Source organism: Capricornis sumatraensis, chromosome 17 (assembly GCF_032405125.1).
Source record: "Capricornis sumatraensis isolate serow.1 chromosome 17, serow.2, whole genome shotgun sequence".
Taxonomy (NCBI): Eukaryota; Metazoa; Chordata; class Mammalia; order Artiodactyla; family Bovidae; genus Capricornis; species Capricornis sumatraensis.
This window is the reverse complement of record NC_091085.1, coordinates 70,517,473-70,533,286: the sequence shown is the minus strand read 5'-3', so window position 1 is coordinate 70,533,286 and position 15,814 is coordinate 70,517,473. Positions and strand designations below refer to the sequence as shown.

Here is a 15,814-nt window from a genome sequence, read left to right as displayed (position 1 = left end):
GCTGGGGGAGAAAAATAATGGAGCATGTCGGTAATTTATCACTTTGTGTATTAATATTTTAAGTTTACAGTTTTGTATTAGTCCTGGAAAAGAAGGCACAATAGTTTTTGACACCGGACCAGAGGAACAAATTTATAAAGATAAAAACGGACAGTTAACAGTGGTGAGTGGCTGGGTCTGGGGGAGGGAGGCGTAAGCTGTTTTAAATGAGACTATAGGTTAAAATCCTCCTAATTTCAGTCCTCCTTGGCTTCTTTGGTGGCTCAGACAGTAGAGAATCTGCCTACAATGTGGGAGACCTGGGTTCAGTCCCTGGGTCGGGAAGAGCCCCTGGAGAAGGGAACAGGAACCCACTCCAGGATTCTTGCCTGGGAAATCCCATGGACAGAGGAGCTTGGTGGGCTACAGTCCATGGGGTCACAAAGACTCAGACATGACTGAGTGACTAACACTTTCACAGACTGACCAGAATCATCATCTAGTTTGTTTCTTCCTCTGTCCGAATCGACACTGAACAAGTCAGGAATGGGCGCTAGAGGGACAGATGCAGACGCTGAACGAAAAGGAAGCAGTTTACTCGCCACATTTAGTTGTCAGTGGACCAGAAGCTGACATTCTTCTCAATATTAAATACCCAAGTCCAACTCTTTACTGGGTGGCGAAGCCCTGATGCCTTAACACGTGGTTCTCAAGCGAGTCTCCACGTGGGTAACTCCTGGCGAGCTCTGAAAAATACCAAGTGTTCATGTCTCCCCCGTCACCACCCCCGAGACACCAAGAGGCTACCGGCGGAGGGTGAGGCCTGGGCTCTGGAATGGGAGGAGGCTCCTGGGACCAAGGAGGAGAGATTTGGGAAACAGGTCCATGTTAAAAAATCAAGCCTAGTACTCCTCCCTAGCAAGTCTGATCCAACCTGGCTGGGAAATGACAACTATTCCACCCCAAGGTGTTTGAATCTTCAAGATTATGTTGTATATGTACCAAGGATTCAGTTTGCTACAAACCAATTTGAAAATGGTCTAACGACACGGAGCATCTCATACACATTTAACAATGAAATGGATTCTGTCAACAGGGACAAAATATTTAAGCGTGACTTTTACCCTAACGGATCAGGTGATTTTTCGGTTTACATGCTGTCCTAAAGCCTTCGCCCCGTATTTCTCCCTGGGTGGCTCAGGCTGAAGCTAGCAGGCCTCAGGGAGCCCATTTCTAGATGTGGCTCAGCTCATGGTGGGGGTCGGGCTGTGGGGATGGTACAGGTGGCGGGGCCGGCTGCTCACAGCTTAGCCACGTCCGCCTCGGCCACGTGGGCGTCCTTCCAAGCGAGGCGAGACCTGAGCCCCGTGTGTACCCCCCGCCAGGTATCAGTCTGCACGAAGTCCTGATGGAAGATGGCATCTGACCTCGCCCATCGCCATTTTTGCTGCCACCGAGGAGAACGGCCAGGAAGCTCGAATCTGGGCCTGTGAGCAACACCTTCAAGCCAAGGTTCCAGCAGTTCTGGGAAAAGGATCATCCCTGAGGGATGGAAAAGGCATCTCACGCCAACCCCTCAGATGTCTTGTGGCACTAGAAGAGCCTTCTAGGGAGCCAACCTCACATCGCCCAAGGGGGTGCCTTTAAACGTCCCCAGTAGGACCTGCGCTCAACGGGCACTTGAGTATGTCATTACAGGGGGGTGGGCGACAGGGTCTGTCATGCTGTCCCTGAGGCAGAATGAAATATGTGGTCTGAGCGCATACGGTTGCAAAATGTGAATTCTGCTTTCAGTAAGTGGAACTCAGGAAAACCTCCAATTCCTTCACGGCTTTAGGCTCCGCAGGGGTGAGGCGAAGCTCTCCCCACCCCAAACCTGCGCTCTGGGGCGAGAGCCGCTGACCGACCATCCGCGTTTCCACCAGTCCTGCAGGCTCTCCACCTGAGACTTCCTGCCAGTGTCAGGAGTTCAAACACTCCAAAAAATGACTCCACTTTTCCCACCCTAAGCAACCTGGAGGTGGGATCTCTGTTCTGAACCGCACCTTAGTGCAGCACCTTGGTGTGGTGGCCGGACTGTTCTGGGCGTTTCTGAAAAGATCCACACAAAAAAAGTTTAAGTAGAAGCGTATATAACTTTTATTTTACATACATCCACAGAGGCTGGTACAACATACAGTGACTGCTTCTGAAGCTCAGAATGTACTTTTTCCCGTGGCACAAAGACAGAAAGGTCAGTGACACACACGTTGTTATGGTGACTCTGGGTAGTAGGGAGCACACATTCCAGACGGAGGGCTGGGGTACCTGCACGGCGACCACCCCGCTAAATCACCGCAAGGGGGCGACTGTCAGGCCTGGCCAGGAATTGTCATGGGCAGAGGCCCCCCAGTCACCGCAATCAATGACTTATTTGGAAAAAAACCTGATTATGAGGGACCCAAAGCCATGTTGGTTTTTCCCACTGTAAGTTATTACAGAGTGTAGTTTTTATTACACTGTAACAAATCTTAGGGCCAGTAATTTGCTTGGATGGTTCTTAATAAATACAGGTATTGACTTTTGCTGACCCTTCGTGCTCACGTAAGAGATCAGTTCCTTGAAGAATATGTCTGATAACAGAGCCCTGGACCAGCCAATGCTTCGTCATCATCAGCTCACGGCTACAGGCAGCTAACAGTATCACTCACTGTGGAATGCTTTCATGAACTTGTTCATATCCCAGGGAAGCAAAGACTCCAGACTCCAAGTGCAAAGTTGGAGAAGTGAAAACAGAGATGGCCAGAAACATCAAGTCATAAGGAGCAGAAGCCCCAACAGCTCAGGCTGATCCACAAGCTCACTCTTCACATGAACATTTAAAAACAAGAGAGAACTTACATGATGGCTTCTCCATCCCTACAGAAAACATCAGAACTGACATTCGCTTTACCGTTCTAGAAAAGGACAACCCCAACAGCAGGGCTGGTGTTTAAAACTTCCACAGTAGAAAATATTTACAAACCATATTTAATTAAGCCCCCTCCCTCCCGTCCTCAGCACTTAATAAAATCCAGGCGGCCTATATATGAAAGTTGCCCGCGCAACAGTTTAAAAAGCATCTACCCCTGTACGTGATTTTTAGGTTCGATCATGATTGTTTCCAAGTTTTACTACAGGCTTTGCTGCTGGATACAAAATAAAGGCATACAACTGTCCCAAGTAGGGCCGGATGTACAAAGTCTAAGCAGTAAAAACCATTTCAAAATATAAACTCATTTTTTGGGGAATACACTGTCAAAGGCTGCCCTTATTAATACCTTTGGTATAAAACAGTCACTTGAATAGCCAACAAAACCCATCCAGACCATACACACACCTTCACCTTCCCAGAACTACTCTACCAGCCTAGTCTCAGCCAGCCACATTCGTCACAACTCGCTCTGGGCCGGCACAGGCGTGGTGAGGCGGGGAGGTAGGTCACCGAGAACATCCGCCCCCCACGAGCGCCATGCGGGCAGCAGGGCCCCAGCGCGGGCCCCGGGGCCCCCCAGGCACACATCCTCATCCAGTCACGCACGTCCCTTAAACAAACATGAACACAGACACCGACCGGACCCCAGAAACCTGCACCACCTCTGGGTCTGCTCACTGATGGCCACATCACACTGTGGAAGACTCCGAGGCAGAGACCCGGAGGGCATCTCCAGGTGACAGCCATCCTAAGGCCACTGCAGTGAGCACTGGTCCTGCCTGGACGCCAGGACAGAGTCTGGGGCCAGGCTTCCTTTCTTCTAAGCAAAGGGGAGGGCATCCGCTTGGGGCAGCAAGCCCTGCTTAACAGGGGAGAAGGTGGGGGAGGAAGGAATGGAGCCCACCAGGCAGCGGTCTGTGTGAGCAGGCCAGACGGCAGGCCTGGAATGGAGTGGGTCCCCAAGGGGGGCGGGGGGTGGGCGGCAGGGGCATTGCTCGCAGCCAGACCACAGACTGGCTGAAGGAGCGACAGGCCTGCCCTTCGGCAGAGCTGGGCAGCCAAGGCCATGCTGGGAACCGCAGGAGAGAGGCATGAACCTCCAGGGCATACCTCCCACTGCCAGGAGCTGTGGGTCTCCATCCACAAGCTCGGAGTGGCACTCATGGCCGGATGGGCGGCTCGCAAAGCCCTGGAGCCTGTGCCAGGGCCGAGCGCACAGGAGTGGGGCCAGGGCACTGGGCTGCAGGGTGGGCAGACGTGGGGACCGCTGGTGGCCACCGACCACAGGGGCCTGCTCCCAGCTGACAGACTGAACCCTGGAGGGAAGGCCCCCGAGAAGATCAGAGAGGCAGTCAACAGCCACCAAAATAAATACTGCAGAGGCGTTTCTCACACGCACACCCCACCCGTTCACCCACCCCCTCCTCTGGAAGCAGGGAAAGCCCGGCTCCAGTGCTGCTCGGATTCTCTGAGAAACAGAGACCATGGACCCAGCTTGTTTACCAGCTGGAGTGCATTCACCTGGGCCTAAAGACATCAATTCACCTTGCCAAGAAATACCAAAATCGTTTGGTTTGTAGGGAAGTCTGTCCGGACTCTGGGGGAAGTGGCAGGTGTCTGGGAGCTGGGGGGGTGCTCGGTGCACAGCAGAGGGGGCAGGTGGGCGGGTGGGGATGGCGGGGGCCCCCACCCGCTCACTGGTGGAGGTGGGCCCGGTCGTCCGGGCGCTTGATGTGGATCCGCCGCACGCGCTCGATCCGCTCCCGCTCCCGCTCCTCATCCTCGTCCAGGTGATGGGAGCGCCCGGCTGCCCCACCCGTGGCCTCCAGGAGCGCGTTGTCAGGTCCCCGGCCATCCTGGGCCTCGTACAGCAAAATGTTCAGGGTCTCCTCGTAGATCCGGGCTTCAGGGAACTCCACCTGCGGCCCCACAAAACACAAGGCAGAAAATTAGCATCGCCCAGCTCTCCCACCGCCCACATTTGCTGCTGCTGAGGACTTGAGAGCGGCGCCGTCTGGCCCCAGCAGGCCCCCAACAATCTGTAGGATGGTCATGATCACGTCCCAGGCGGTTATCGTTTTCAATGGGCAATGCCTGCACACGGCGCTGGAGTCACAAGAGACATGATGGACACAGTGCAATGCGTCTCTCTGCCCCTCGTTTCCTTTCCTTGGACACTGGCATCACTCCCAAACAGGGCTGCACCCTTGCACACCTGTCATTCCACACCTTAAGGCAGCGTTCCGTCCAAACAGGGGCCAGCAGCAGGGGGCCCTCATGAAACGGAAGATTACAATCCCTCCCCGCTCAGTAAAGCACCATGTCTGTTCACCACCCTTCGGGGTCAGGCGCCAGGAATAAGAGGCAGGTCCCAGGCACCTGTCTCAGGCAATAGAATGAATCAGTGAGAATTGGCAAAGCACCTGAGATGCTGCACCAAGGAGGATGGCAATGACGCAGAAACCCAAGTGGGACATCTGTACAGTGACTTGGGGCAACAGAACCCAAGTGTTGGCGCCAAAGCTCAGCTTCTGGAGACTCGGGCTCAAAGGAGGAGGAGGAAACAGTCCCTCTGAAGGGGTGGCCATCCCAACACCACCCCCCTGGAGACAGGAGCCTGACAGGACAGAATGCAGAGTGAAGGAAGCCGGGAAAGGGGTCCTGGCCACCATCCTGGCTCCACCACGAACCAGCTGCCCAAACAAGAGCTCAGGCGCACTCCAGAGCCCATCCAAGAATCTATACATGAGGTCCGACCGTGAGGTCTCTCAGGACCTTTCCTGCCCCTTAAACTCCAAAAGCATAAAGTAACTATTTTAAAGTTTAATCAATATGATGACTAGACTTTGAATACTCAAGGGCAGATTTAATCCACATACAGAAAAAAAAAAAACCAAACTAGGAGCACTTTCCCGGTATTCCAGTAGTTAAGAAATTGCCTTGCAATGCAGAGGACTCAGGTTCGATCGCTGGCCTGGGAACTAAGATCCCACATGCCACAAAGCACCGAGGCCCAAGAGCTGCACTATGGCACCCACCCACTGCAGAGCCCACACACCACAGCCAGAGTGTCTAAGCGGACATTGAGAGATCCCAAGAGCTACAGCTAAGACCAGGACACGACGGGGAGTCCAGTTACTGGTGGAACTCACAGCCCTGAGGACAAGTTCACAGGAGAAAAGAACCACGTGCCTCCCCAGTGCTGGAGAAGGTGTTAGTCCTCGTGTGTCTGACTCTCTGTGACTCCATGCACTGGAGCTCCTCTGTCCCCGGGATTCTGCAGATAAGAATACTGGAGTGGGCTGCCATTCCCTTCTCCAGGAGATCTTCCAGATGCAGGGATTGAACCCGGGTCTCCTGCGTTGCAGGCGGATCCTTTAGTCTTAGCCACCAGAGACACGCCAAGTGAACAATTCTGGTCCCCCCCAACTATCTCTGGAGGAAAAAAAAGAACCTCAGTGCTCTTCCCTTCCTGGCTACCTTAAAGCAATATGTATCTTTTAGGATATGTTCTACATAAATAAATAAAATCTTTTCAGAAGTGAAAAGGTTTTAATTTCTGGTTTTTACTTGGTGGTCTGACTTTCTCATTTGCGTTCTGCCTCTTGAGGCTGCTCCAGGAGCACACAGAGCTGTGGGCTTCTCGGCTGCAGTGCGGATGACGACCTCAACAGGGGACCACAGACCTGCGTGAGGGTGACAGGGAGTGACCTACTGCATGCATCCCTGGTCATCAGACTTCCCTTAGGTTGCAAAGGAGAGGACAGTGTATGATATGGTTAAAAACAAAACAAGGAAGCAATCAAGACGGCGGAGTAGAATGCGACCGACGCTCACCTCCTCCCACAAATTCACAGCGTCTGGCTGTGACCTACTCCTTCCTATATGTGTGTAACTGAGTCACTTTGCTACACAGGAATAATTTAATACCACAGTGTATAATCAACTCTACTTCAAAAAAAAAAGAAAAAAAGGAAGGGGGAAGGAAAGAGAAAGGGCACACAGCCCAAGGAAGGGAGGCAAACAGAGACGTAAAGGGAGTGAATTTCAGTGAACAGGAGGCCTGATGGACCACACTGCAGCATGATGGAGCTCTGCAGAACACCACAGGGACAGAGGTCAACAGAAAGGTCAGGCCCACTGGCTTGCAGAGGATGACATAAAAATGGGTCCGCAGAGTCCAGATCAGTCAGGGAACTGCACCCTGGGAAGGAAGCCCCCGGGGTTCAGGAGGAGCGCCGAGCCAGCTCTGTGAGGGCGGACGGCTGCCCAGGTCAGTGGGGAGGAGGACAGACGACAAGAAAGGAGTAGGTCACAGCCAGACGCCCAAGGTCAAGCCCTTGGAGGGAGCGCTGCTCCTGATGAGCGAGACGGATGCGGCCAGGCTGGCGGGAAACCACGCTGCATGGAGGATGGCAAAGTGGGGTCAGATCACCGACGGCAGAGGAGAAAACATGGGTGGCAGGGTACACGTGGGGACAAAGATCCGCGTGAATCCCAGTCACAGAAAAGGACCCCAGCAGCAGTGCGACTGCCTCTCCTTGCTGTTCCGCATCAGAAACGGAACGCCATGCTGCTTTCCCAAGCCGACAATGGGACCTTTCCAGGGCCCCAGAGATAATGAGTGCTAGTGAGGAGTCGTGGGTCCAGAAAACATCTTTAGAGCCTTTGCCTCTTGAAGTGGACTTGGCTCAAGGGAGAGGGAAGCTGGACGACTGTGGATCTCAGCCCAGCCACCTGGCGCCGCCCTCTGCAGGCCCTCACCTTCGTCTGTTTCTTCTCAGTGGCGTAGACGATGGAGGTGCAGCAGACCTCGGCGATCTTGCGGCCCTGGCCGTAGAAGGACCAGCAGCAGATTTCGTCCCCAATGACATCCTTTATGAACAGGACCCTTCCGTTAAAGCGCAGAGACAGCTTATCAAACAGCTCGATGTTTTTCAACATATTGTCGTCAGAATTGCTACAAAAGAGCAGGTGATAAGGCAACTGATTACCAGCACGTGTTAAGGGCCACCACCGGTGGGGCAGTGTTTCCACATGCAGCCCCCTTCTCCCCACCAATTCTTACCAATCTCACAAGAAGCCCAAGAAGGCAGCAGTATAGTCCCTACCGCTCAAAGGAAAGCAAGGATCAGAGAAATCAGGGAACTGCCCAAGGTCAAAAACTAATAAATCGCAGAGCTGAGTCTCAAAAAGACAGCTCTGGCCCCCAAGGCTGTGCTCCAGTGGCTGTCCTGCTGTGCCAAAGCCAGGGATGAAATGCTGAAAACACAGGGCCCGCGGGCACAGGGGGCAGGTGGGGGACACAGAGGTACGCTCCATGGAGCCCCGTGAGAGGCTGAGTGACCAGCCCTAACAGACTGCTTATCCTGGGTCCATTTACTGGTCTTGACTGACTTCATCAACCCTACATCTTTTAATTCTTGATTTGGAGCCACATGTTCCGAAGAGGCAAACGGCGCTCTAGACACCCATAGACATTGCTAGTGGGAACATGAAATGGTGTAGCAGTCACTGCGGAGAACAGTCCGGCAGGTCCTCACATGCAGTCCCTGCGACCCAGCAACTCCACTCCTAAGTATCTGCCCAGGAGAAATGGAAATGTGTGCGTGTACACATACATCCACAGCAGCATTATTCCTAACAGCCAAAAGGTGGAAACAACCCTAACTGCCCAACCATAACTGGTGGAGAGATAAACAATGTGGTCTGTCTGGAGGGCAGAATATTATTCAGCCATAAAGAGGAATGAAGTCCTAATTCATGCTACAACATGGATGAACCCTGAAAACATCATGCTGAGTGAAAGGAGCCAGACACAAAAAATAGCACACTGCATGATTCTGTCTACACAAAGCGTCCAGTGCAGGCAGAGCCATAGAAACAGAAAGCACAGCAGTGGTTGCCTGGGGCTGGGGGGTAGGAGGGTGGAGCGATACGGGGAGTGACTGATCCCAGGTTTCCTTCTGGGATGATGATAATGGCCAACAATGAGGTAAGTGGCGATGGGTGCGCAACTCTGTGAATACAGTAAGCAGCACTGAGCTGTGTATTTTTAAAAGGGTGAATTTGACAGTATGTGGGAATTAGATTCCATAACTGTCTATCCAGCAGGGCACTCTGGAGGTGCAGAAAGGAAGCGTGTGTTTCCAGCTGAAGGGAGTGTGGGGGCAGGGAGCCGGGCCTGGCAGGCATGAATACAGAGGTCTTTCCCGGCCAACACCTCACCTGGTATACGAGTATTTGTTGTTACTTCTGTTGTAGAGCAACTTCACGGCTGGCTGTGGGTTGTTTTAGGGGAAAAAACAGAAAGAAGAGAGTTACTTGGGAGCGCAGGTGCAGAGAACCACTGGCTTCCCTTGGAGCTAGGGCCCTGCCATCAGCCTGAAGAGGCAGGTAAGCGTAGCCTGCAGGGTGGGGAGGGGCTGAGAGGGAGACGGCATGACCTCAATACCAGGGCCAACACAAGGTGAGCCGCAGGCTCCCATTCTTGACCCTATCTCAGACCTTGTGCAAGCAATTTTACACATATTTCAAAACTTTTTCAGAAGAATCCCCACCACTTTCAGTAGCAAAAGAAATGCCACAAGGGTGCCTCCAACATACCTTATTTGATGTCGCTATAAGTTTCTGTTCTTCCTTGGATGACGTGATGACGGGAACTTTGCAGAATGGCTCGTAAGTATCTTTGTTCTGCTGGAACAAAACATACCTTCAGCCTGGGAGGCCTGCCCAGCACTGGATTGTTTAAGCTGGCCTGCCAGGCAAAGACAGGTTCTGGTGAGAGGAGATGGGGCAGCCACGGCTGCGAAGAGAGGACAACGATCTTGTAAGCTGGGCAACGATCAAGAGTGGAGTTCTCCAGTGAACCTGCTCTTTGGCCAGGAGTCTTACATGCCAGGGTGTTCCGTAAATACTAACAATGATGACACTTTCATAGCCCAGGGAAAATGAAAAGAAAGGGAAGCTGCTCAGTCGTGTCCAACTCTTTGCGACCCCATGGACTGTAGCCTACCAGGATCCTCCGTCCATGGGATTTTCCAGGCAATAGTACTGGAGTGGGTTGCCATTTCCTTCTCCAGGGGATCTTCCTGACCCAGGGATCAAACCTGGGTCTCCCGAATTGTAGGCAGACGCTTTAGCATCTGTGCCACCAGGGAAGTCCTCTCATAGCCCAGGAAGCCACTCAAAAATAAACCATAAACAAGGCAGATGAAATATGATTGTCTCAAAACTCCTACAAACTCCACTGCAATGACTGTAGAGAAATAAAAAGGTATAAGCCCATAAGGAGAAAAGGAATAGGAGAAGTACGGTCAGCGGCAAGAGATGTCACGAACTCGAGGCTGGAAAGCAGATCTCAGAGGAGTGACAACCGAGCAGGAGAAAGCTGAACCCTAAGCCAGCTGATGGGAAAGAGTCTGGGAGATTTTCCCAGGACAGCTCTGAAGGCTGGCGGGCTGAGAGCAAGAGTCTGGGACTGCCTGCTTGTTGGCAGAAGCACTGGTGAGACCCCAGATGGATGCCCTACCCCAGCCTGGCAGGAGAAAAGTCCACTTTCCTGGAGAAGTTTGTACAGGAGAGGACAAGGCTGACTTGCTCTGCTGAAAAGGGGGGATTCAGTGAATGATCTACGCACTCAATAGTGAGCCCTACCCCTTCTGCTCAGATCCCAAAAGGCAGCCAGTCAGGCTCATACTAACCAGGCTAGAGAGGGGAGGACCCCTCTACGAGAACCACCTGTCCGGAAGAAGCGTTTATAGATTCTGACACTGAGAGTTCCCACTGAAGAAGTCAGCCTTATCATTCACCACTGAAGCCCATGGAACAACAAAGACCAATACCTACAGTTTTCTTCAGAGCTTAAATTTCAACAGACCAAGGATCATCAGATTAGATTCAGAAAGCCTCTGAAATATGAGACTGAAACCAAGACAAAGAGAAAAAGTAAGAGGAGCCGCACGATGAAGGCAGCAGAAAGGAAACTCCAATAGCAAGATGGGAACGACAAGGGCAGGTATCACATGCTATGAAACAGGGCCGGCATGCCACATTAAGGGCACGTGGAGAACAAGAAAAGGCTCTTGGGAGTCAGAAATACGAGAGCAGAAATAAAAAACGCAACAGAAGCCTTGAAAAGACACAACTGTCAGAGAAAACAGAACAGTACCAGTGACAAAGCTAGGAGGCCAGTCCCCTGAGGTTTAATCTCAGACTAACAGAAACCACAAAAAGGAACCAGAGGGCGCGTCTCTAAGATGAAGGAGGAACAGATTCCCTGATGTGTCTGGGCAGACCAAAAGGAGACTGGTTTCTGAGAACTTGGGGCTACATTCGGATTGTGTGCTGAGAAAACCAAGCCAACAAAAAACAATGAAGCAACGGCTAATTCTGGCAAACTGAAAAGTTACGAGAGAAAGGAGATAATCACTGTATACTCTATGGCTCAACTGTTAATATTCACATGACTCACTGTGAGCTCTGAGTACTGGTTTAGTCAGAACTTTGAGAAACGATACTGGGAGAAGGAATACGTGCACGCACGTTTGGTAGCGGCCTGGGGTGGTGCGTGAGCTCTTTCCACTTTCTACAGAAATGTCAGTGGATGATGCTGAAAATGGAAAATCAATAAATAGCAATGTGAGAAATATGAGAAAAAACAACTGCTGTAAGGATCAGAAGAGGCTGCTTCAGGGGTGGGAGGGGGTAGAGGGCATATGGTAGTGTTTTAGACATCAACCTTGCCTACAGTACTAACTTGCCTTTGTAAATGCCTTACCTACATTACTTCAATAAACACAAACATGAAATGAAAAGAACAAAGTAAAGACTTCAGCGTTCCATTAGATGTACAGTGAGTCCACAGACTCTCAGGAGAGGCGGTATGTGCAAGCTAACAGTTCCTCGGGCAGACAGGCGTGACGGGGGCTGCCTCCATGGGGAGCCACACGGACAGGCGGCTGGGAGAGGCGCAAACGCGAGCCTCACAAATACAGATCCGATGCCTCTGACAACCTACAGGGACTCTGATTCCCTGCCACGTCTTCACAGCTGCTGGCCCCATCAAGAGGCACTCTAGTTTTGCAGGGATTTTACTCTCCCTAGACTTGATTGCAGTGGTCTTGCCCCAGGTCCAGCTGAGGAGTAGGGGGTATCTGTCTGCAGAGATTATGGTGGACTCTCAACAATGACTCATGGGTAAGTCCCCAGAACAGTCCAGAAAACAGATCAAGTTGTATACCCCATAGCTGGGTACTGAAGGGCTGCAATGTACACAGGAGAGGACCTGAAACCATGGGGGCTGAAATATGCTGGAGAGCAGTCAGGTGGCCTGGGCATCCCCTCTCAGGGGTCGAGCTGGCCAGAGGGGAGCAGCCCCGAGGTCAACTCATTAACTCGCAAAGCAGCTCAGGGATGGAGGAACCGCCCTCCTCCACAGAGAGGGGAACCAGAGGCCGGTGGCCCTGGGGCAGGGGGGACACCTACTTGCAGGGCGGCCTGGCACTCTTCCACTAGGCCCTGGACCAGGTAGTACTTGGCTTCTGCCAGCAGCTCCTCGATCTCCCGACGGCTCTCGGGCAAGGGGACTGCCCCGTCACGAAGGTAGTTGAGTATTGTACCGAAGTGCTTGCCACACCGGTCAATGAGGATCCAGCCTGCAGTGGGAGGAGGCGGGAAGGAGGGGTTCGTCACCTGGGCATGCCTTTCCTGGAAGGCCCTGATGGGAATGGGGTGGCTCTTGGTTCCGTCCGCCTCCCAGGGACAGCAGGACCATGGAGGAGGCAGCGGCCTCACCCGCCCGGCTCCCAGCAATGGGCTGACAGAGGCCCTGCCTGGCAGCACCACCACAGCCTCCCGGCCCTGCTGGCTGCAGACACTGCACCCGGACTCACTGGTCTTGGGCTCTTCCAGGTGCAGGGCCCCTGTGTCCTAAAAGCGCGTTTCTAAGTTGCCTCAAAAATCCCTTTGTCAAGTGCATCCCAAGAGGGCTTAATGCCCCACATCTGGATGAAAATAGGGTCCCAATGACCACAACCCATGGACGATGGAAAGGCTTCTGGGGTGAAAACATCCATTCCTTCTTTTTCAACAATACTTTTTTCAGACTCCTACACAGCAGAGCCATTTCTAAGGAAGCAGAAGGCTCGCTGCCCACAGGCTGTGACATCTGGCTCCCAAAAGTGACCCCAGGTACTCACCAGCACCACCAGAAGAAATTCCATCCGTGACCCCACACAAGGCATTTAGGGACCTGAGATACGGTGGTGACCAGACAGACCCTGCCCTCGAGTGGTTCAGCCTGACCTGGGGAGACGGCACTGGCATTTATGGGAAATGGAAACAGCTCTCAGCTGCTGACCGGAAGCGGGCATGGTGCAAAACTCTGCCTTGGAGGTGGGGGCAGGACAAGGCAAGCCCTCCCACTTATCAGCATCCTCTCCAATTTCCAATCCTGCACTGGCCTGTGATGCCCATTTCTCCTCCACTAGAAAGCCATGCTTCTCAGGATTCCTCAGCTGAAATGTACATGCTATTGGGAGGGGGAAAGCGGACTAGAGCCTGGGAAGCGGAGGAGGAGGTACCAGAAAAGGAAGTAAGACCAAGCATGTCTCAAGAGAAAACGTGAAGCCAGACAGATGGAGGGGTCCGGGCCGGGCCTTCCCAACCCATGGCATCACCCCAGGAAGGGGGCCCCCCTGTCTCCTGCTGCATGCTGCAGGGGAGAAAACGCTGGTGCCCAGGGCAGATAGGAGGTTTACACAGCAATCAGTCACACTCTGCCTCTGCTTGCTCTCAGTCTGGGAAAAGCGCCAGGTTTCCACTCCGAAGACCACTATGTCCTTCCCGAGTCCTCCTCAGACCCAGGCCCTGGATCAGCAGAGGTCAACGAAAGGCAAGAGCAGCCAAGGCACCTTTTCACATCTGGAGTGGTAAGTCGGCCCACCTGCCCCAAACCCAGCACCACCACGGGTGCGCGGGTGCTCTAGCGCACGAGCTGGGTGGCGCCTATCACCATCACCAGCCATGCTGACAAGGCCATTTCCACGCTTCCCCAGCAGCTACTCCTCAGTCCACGGCTCCCGGGCCTTTGCTTACAGCTTGGTCATAGGCTCTGGTTTCCTGAGCACAGCACGAAGTTTATCCCCAGTTGCAGCAAATGCAAAGCAAAGGTGGGGCCCTGGATCCAAGGAAGGATGAGGTCTTCACGGGGTGGCGAGTCCTGTCATCTTGATGGGGCCCCCTGATGCTACTGCTCCTTTCTCCAGCGGAGACAGCACAGTACAGGCTTAGCGTCTGTCCGGCAGCTCAGATCCTTGAGCAAACAGGACCACTGAGTGTCTGGGCGGGGCCAATCAGAGCACAGGCCCCGCCCCCCAAAGGGAGTTCCTCCCACTCCAGCCAAGAGTGGCCAGGCGGGGATGAACTCCAGGGCTGAGAGCCCTGATACTCCAGGAAAAGCCAAAAAATGTAGATTTCCAGTGAAATCTCCTGATTTTTCAGTAAACTGAAGAGCTGATTCACTGGAAAAGATCCTGATGCTGGGAAAGGCTGAGAGCAAGAGCAGAAGGCCCTGGGCAGCAGAGGATGAGGAGGTTAGATGACATCAGTGTCTCAATGGACGTGAGTTAAAGCAAACTCTGGGAAATACTGAAGGACAAGGAACCTGGTGTGCTGCAATCCCTGGGGTCTCAAAGAGTTCGGACATGACTTAGTGACTGAACAACAAAAACTGTAAACCTGTCATTAACCCACCACAGGGCAGCCAAAACAGGGCCCACAGGCCACTAGCTTCTGACCTCTGTGTTACTGTGGATCAAGTGCCCCCTTCCAATGCGCTGACACGGTATCGTAAGACCGGATTACCTTCCCACCAGTTCTTGAGAGATACTCACTCTCCTACATTTTCCATAGATAAAAAGAGAGGTTCAGGGACATCCCCTCGTTGGGGAGGCCGCACTAAGCCACACAGAACAAGCAAGAAACTCCTTTCATTGCACAGAACTGAGGAATCATGCAGAACCTCGGTCTTTGGAGAAATGGCAACCAGTGCCACTCAGCTGCTCCGGGAAGAAAACCTCCTCCCCTGTCTCACCGAGTGGACAACTCGGCCGCTAAGAGCGAGGGCCCCTGAAATCAATTACCCGAGTGACACTCCAGAGTCTCCATAAACCAACAGCCGGACTGTGACGCTGGGCTCCGGCTCAAGAATGCTGCCAGGAAATGCTTGTGGTGAAGGAATCATACTTTGGACAAATAAGGGAAAAAAAAAAGGAGAGCGAGGCGCGCTCTCCATGAGGTTTCAATTAGCGTTTTGACTTCAAAAATATTTTTGCTGCTTTCAGAGCAGGAATTGATCCCTTTGAAATGGTCAGCTCCGGTCCCTAGCATGTAGACAAGCTAAAAGAGGCCAAGCCACGTCAGGATGACCTAGAGTCCCCCAGCCCCTTGGGCAAGGCTGAAAGAAGGGTGAGGGGTGCAGACCCAGAGGCTCTTGGACGGATGGGCTGAGAGACGCACCCAGCGTGGGCCGCCGCTGGAAACCCAGCTCTGCGCTTGCCTGCTGGATGAGGTAGGCATTTCACTGAACCTCTCGGCCCGGCAGTTTCCCGTTCTAAAATGGTGCCTCCCTGAGCTGGCATAAAGGTGAGAGAATGTGCCGGAGCCACAGAGCACAATGCCGGGTCTATCGGCAGCACTCAAACCAGGTCTCTGACACTGAGCCCTGTATACAGGTCCTTGTGACTGAGACAGCATGTTCCAGCCCCGGGGAAGTGGTCTGCATGGCTTCCGGGGAACCTGGGAGAAGGCTCCACTTAGGGTCGGGGGCAGCAGACCACATACTTCCTCTCTCCTTCCCTCCCCCCCCTCCTCCAGGAAGTT

The 15,814-nt window shown here is 53.0% G+C and overlaps 2 protein-coding genes across 3 annotated transcripts in view; one reads left to right on the top strand and one right to left on the bottom strand.

Annotated features, from left to right (window-relative positions):
- Window positions 1–1,881, top strand: part of MYO1H (myosin IH) — a 39,868-nt gene extending 37,987 nt beyond the window's left edge. Inside the window, exons 30-32 of the mRNA XM_068989624.1 lie at window positions 64–192; window positions 1,365–1,468; window positions 1,817–1,881. Of these exons, the coding sequence (XP_068845725.1) occupies window positions 64–192; window positions 1,365–1,468; window positions 1,817–1,881 (298 nt within the window). The remainder of the gene's footprint in view (window positions 1–63; window positions 193–1,364; window positions 1,469–1,816) is intronic.
- Window positions 1,882–2,147: 266 nt separating this feature from the next.
- KCTD10 (potassium channel tetramerization domain containing 10) overlaps window positions 2,148–15,814 on the bottom strand; it is a 30,182-nt gene continuing 16,515 nt past the window's right edge. The window contains exons 3-7 of one of the 2 annotated variants that reach the window (XM_068989548.1): window positions 12,419–12,588; window positions 9,539–9,628; window positions 9,161–9,213; window positions 7,697–7,892; window positions 2,148–4,851 (exon numbers count right to left, since the gene is read on the bottom strand). In XM_068989548.1, the coding sequence (XP_068845649.1) occupies window positions 4,627–4,851; window positions 7,697–7,892; window positions 9,161–9,213; window positions 9,539–9,628; window positions 12,419–12,588 (734 nt within the window). In that variant the 3' untranslated portion in view covers window positions 2,148–4,626. The remainder of the gene's footprint in view (window positions 4,852–7,696; window positions 7,893–9,160; window positions 9,214–9,538; window positions 9,629–12,418; window positions 12,589–15,814) is intronic. The other variant, XM_068989549.1, reaches the window with a different exon arrangement.